This window comes from Pleurotus ostreatus (assembly GCF_014466165.1).
Source record: "Pleurotus ostreatus strain PC9 chromosome Unknown scaffold_6, whole genome shotgun sequence".
In the NCBI taxonomy this organism is placed as follows: domain Eukaryota; kingdom Fungi; phylum Basidiomycota; class Agaricomycetes; order Agaricales; family Pleurotaceae; genus Pleurotus; species Pleurotus ostreatus.
In genome coordinates this window covers 773,554-778,122 of record NW_023503161.1, presented here as the reverse complement: position 1 = coordinate 778,122, position 4,569 = coordinate 773,554, and the positions used below count along the sequence as shown (strand labels likewise).

The window sequence follows — 4,569 nt, the reverse complement described above, 5'->3', positions numbered from 1 at the left end:
CACGAACCTGCCCAGCGGCCGGAGTCTGCTGGGGTGGTTGTCATTGGTATGTGCGCGCCTCATGCTGAGCAACGAATTTAGGCTTTACAGGCTTTACCCATGCCGCTCATGCATACCCCAATCCCATACCGCACCTGCCTCAATCTTATACTGCTCGCAATATAGCCCCCAATACTGAATTCTTCGTCCACACCAACTTTGTGGTCAGCTCGCACGCCAGGATACCAGCATGATAACCTCGTCAGGCTCGACCGCTCTCGCTTTGGTTTCTCGAGCAAACTATATAACTAATACTTCCTGTGGCTGGATCCCGACGGTTTCTCAGAATGTCACTGCCTTAGAAGATGGAGTGGGGCTTAACGCCGTTTCGTTCGCAAAGTACGAACAGAAGTCATTGAAAGGTGCCCTCCAGTGGTCTGGAGAACAATCTTGGACAATGCTGGCGACCTTCTGGGAGTCGTAGACTCCGTCGAGTCGGTCGAGGCTGCGAGGCCCGTGGTTTCTGCTTCTTGCACAAAGTCCGCCATGAAGTCAAGGTAACCAGCGACTGCATGTAACCACCTGCTCGGGTTTATGTACGCACTGTGTCATAAGCTCTCGGCAGTAAGCCAACCTCACTGTTTGCGGCTTTCACCAGACTCCAGCCATCGGGAAGATCTTCCTTAAGCACATGTATCTCATCGCCGGCGTCGACGGTTAGTTCATTGAATTCTGGCTTCCCCAGGAAATCATACAATGCTTGAGCCGGACGAGTAGGGAGCTCCCCTATTCCCTGATTCGTTGAATCAAGCTCTTCGTCGGAAAGCGACCCCTCGCGTTCGAGATGTTTGGTCCAAGCTGCTGAGGTGTTCAGGCCAGCATCAAATTCCGATTGTCGTCGAGCGAATAAACTACCACCCGGAGACATTTTTTACTAGCGCGGCACAAGGTGGCCTTCTAGGAAAGAAAGTTGTGTGTGCGTCCCACCATGGTCTGGATTTGTCTTGGTCGCGTCTAGTGTTTGTTCCCTGACAACAACAAATACAGCTTCGAAATATGCCTCAATGTCCCACCAATTCCCAATAATTGAGGACACAGACAAGCGAGTGGTCGTAGCAATAGAGCTACGCCTGGCACAACTGAAAACCCCACGATTTCAGCCTGTAATTGGACAAAGTCATCACTGCAGCCGAAAAGGGCCAATCGACAGTTTCGAAAGGAACAAAAGTGACGCTTTCGTTATTTGCTCTCGGTGAGCATAGGAATTGTGTTCAGATGTGCACCGCATTTGTTTACTTGCTTATGGATGGGAGGGCGCTGCGACAACGACACTACAACACAAAACCGTTGACGCCTGCGATCAATGTAGGAAACTCTGTTAGTGGTGGCCGCAGGTGAGCCGTCATAATGCATTCCTTGGTCGGTGCTGAGACGTGTTCCTCTGTTATGTTAGTCGCCGCAACACCGCAACTCCATGATGTTTGGGTCCGCATTGTGGCATATATTAAGTACGTGAGCTCAGAGGGTTTCATAACCTTTCTTTCATCCTCACTATGCCTCCCATCATGGACCAGATTGTGACTGGTTATCAACGATACTATGCAACCCAATATGTACACCGTCAGTGCTACAACCCTTAGAATGTATGTACTTACCACATATTCACTTCTCTACGTAGTTTCGTCGGTGACTTTCCTTGTATGCGACTATCTTGTCACCTTGCCTGATGAGGTGTGCCTTAAATATTTTCCTCTCCTCAGTTTAACCTTCATGTTGTGGTCGCAAAGATTGAACTATTCTGGGTTTGTGGATCACTTCAACAACCCCCTTCAATTCACCGAGCGTCTGGTCCCAGACTGGCAAATGGTCCTATGCCCAAGTCCTGTTTTTGATGGTCAGCAAGTCTTTGGTATCCTCACCATGGTCACAATCGGCTAAATGTACCACCCAGAATCGATACCAAGTAATTGGCTGGCAATTATTCCATGCTATCGGTACGTCGTATGGTTAATTGGGAACATGGCGTAGTCGTTGCAGGTTCACTTCATTTCATTGCGTAGGGGTCTTGATGTCTTCAAAACCTCAAAAAGTGGGTCCGTCAACGCATTCCTGCCCCCCTCCCCCCGCTGATTATTTCGGTTGGATCAACAGTTGTGCGCAGCTTGCCATGCCTAGACCTGTTGCCCTTTTACTAACTAGATATGTTTATCTGGCGCACCCAGCTGTAAGTGTGAATCGTCAACATATCCATGCTCATTGATTCAAACTGTTCCAAGGCCAAGTATGGGTCCACAACGTCGTCACATCCTCGGGTAAGCTTTAAGCTACTTCGTCCCGCCCTTATTCTTACATTGTGATCATAAGCACTTGCAATGATTATACCCATTCAACTGATACTGTTTCTCCGTGTCTACGGACTCTACAATAACGCAAAGTGGATTGTAGGATTCTTGGCTGTATTGTTCCTCGCCTCGATGGCCGGAGAGTTATATGTTGTGATCAAGCTATCCCCAGGAATGACACGGATTGTGTTGCCGTTCTCGAACATCGTCTTGTGTCAGCCTAATTCCGGTGCGGTGTCCTATCTATACCTTGGCCTGTATGTATACGTCACAAACTCTCAACGGAAACCCATATTCATCAATGTCTCTCAGCATTCCCGCTATAGCCTTTGATATCCCAGTGTTTCTTTTAGTGCTTTTACGGGGTATATCCCACCTCGGAACCCAAAAAAATGCTGATTTCAAGGGATCAAACATCGTCCGTTTACTCACGCGGGACTCAACCCTGTATTTCCTGGTGTACGTATAGATGCGTTGAGTAGTCGATTTTTTTTACTGATTCACATCGATGAATCCGACAGCATTTTGGTTGTGTACATCGGTCTGGCTATATCCTGGATCAAACTCCCGGTTAGTCTGAGTTACTCTTGTACTGTTCGTTGACTGCTGAACTCGCATCAATAGGGTGTAGAGGCATTTATAACATTCGGATACGGATTCTCTATTGTCTCAGTGACAGCCTCACGCATGTTGATTAACCTCAAGAAGCTTTGACTTCATCAGTTGAGTCGCGCCATGCTGTAGTGATTGTCTGTCCCTTCTTGGTGATTCCGATCTGTGTTTTCGTCTTGCATATTTATACGCTGTTGTAAAGAGCCATCGTTTCAGGTGGCTTCGCGTCAATCAGATGGTGCGCTTTTGGTGCAGCCGCACATTGAGTCTGGCCCTTTGGTGTTTGGAAGAGGCAGGCGAAGGCCTTGTGCAAATGCACTTACCGGGGTAAAGGCGACAGAAGCCTCCAGCTGAGATATACCCTTCAAGAGAATGTAGAGGGGTTTGTGACATGCAGGTTCAATTTACCTGAGCGCTATGGAGTATGCCAATGGCTGACTTGTGTATGAAGGCCTCGCTTGAAGAAGCGGCGAGTTCATAGAGGCGGGTCACAAACTAACTGATGATGGTCTTCCCCATTTGGACCACGCGCCCTGTATGGTCGTGTTTGTGCCGTCCGCCATTTCAGTGGAAGGACGCGCCCAAGGGCCAACGCGCGTCTCCCCGCTAGCTCCCAGCGGCAATGTATCGCGTCATAGTCACCCTTCCCAATATCAGAAACCATGCCATTGAGACCACTGGGACTAGAGCCGCATGATGATCCAACACAATGAACCCGCGCTCACAACGCGCTCATCGGCGGAAACCTGGGGGAATCCTACCAATCACGACTGTTTTCTTGACTCATGAGTCTAGAGCCGCCAGGGACGAAGTAATGGAAGAGTCGAAAAGCGTGCTCAATACTCGGCCCAACAGCATCTGGCCAACCACCGACAATCACTTACTATTGGCTGCGCGAGTTCAGCTCTATCCCCGGATTACTGAGGTGGTATCAAGTGGCTTGCCTAGGAACTCCATACCTCGCGATCTCTGGAACTCTCGAGGATACCTTGCGATGGATGTGGGTCAGCTAATCTCGTAGATTACAGGCACAGGACACCGGCCGCCGAAGCGATTAAGCCTTGATTTAGTTTCGCTCTCAGTGAGATTTTCATACAGCATGTTGCACCGCTTACACGCTGAAATAGAAAGAAGTGCATTGTGACACATGCTCACAACAACACCTACGAGCAACGACAACGCAAACAAAGCAGCGACTACATAATCCTGCCGTGATGCATTGGTGGGTCGCTTCTAAAGCCCTGTCTTCCATTATGTTAGTTGCTGGGCTACTTCAATTCTCCATCGGTTCTGGCTCTGTACTATATATGAGTACTCGAGCTCGAAGTATTCAAGCCCAAGCTCCCTCGCATCGCCAACATGTCTTCCCTCTCCATCATGGACCGGATTGTCACTGGCCATCGACAATACTACACTACACAATATGTACACCGTTAGTAAATGTCTACACAGGCTGCTTAACCTTTTCAATGTACTGACTATATGTTTGCTTGTTTAGTTTCATCATTTACTGTCCTTATATGGGATTATATCATCACCTTGCCTGACGAGGTAGGGCCCGGTCAATTTATCCGCGTTCACAACACTGATACAATAAAGGTTGAACTGTTCTGGGTTTGTGCATCGCCTGTATAGC

At 48.6% G+C, this 4,569-nt stretch overlaps 1 protein-coding gene across 1 annotated transcript; it reads right to left on the bottom strand.

Moving 5' to 3' along the window:
• Positions 1 to 356: 356 nt before the first annotated feature.
• Positions 357 to 907, bottom strand: PC9H_008501 (uncharacterized protein; the record flags this gene model as incomplete). The annotated part of the gene is made up of 2 exons (XM_036778011.1): positions 357 to 547; positions 619 to 907. 2 exons carry the CDS (start codon positions 905 to 907, stop codon positions 357 to 359), a joined length of 480 nt encoding a protein of 159 aa, XP_036629439.1.
• Between the last annotated feature and the right edge of the window lie 3,662 nt (positions 908 to 4,569).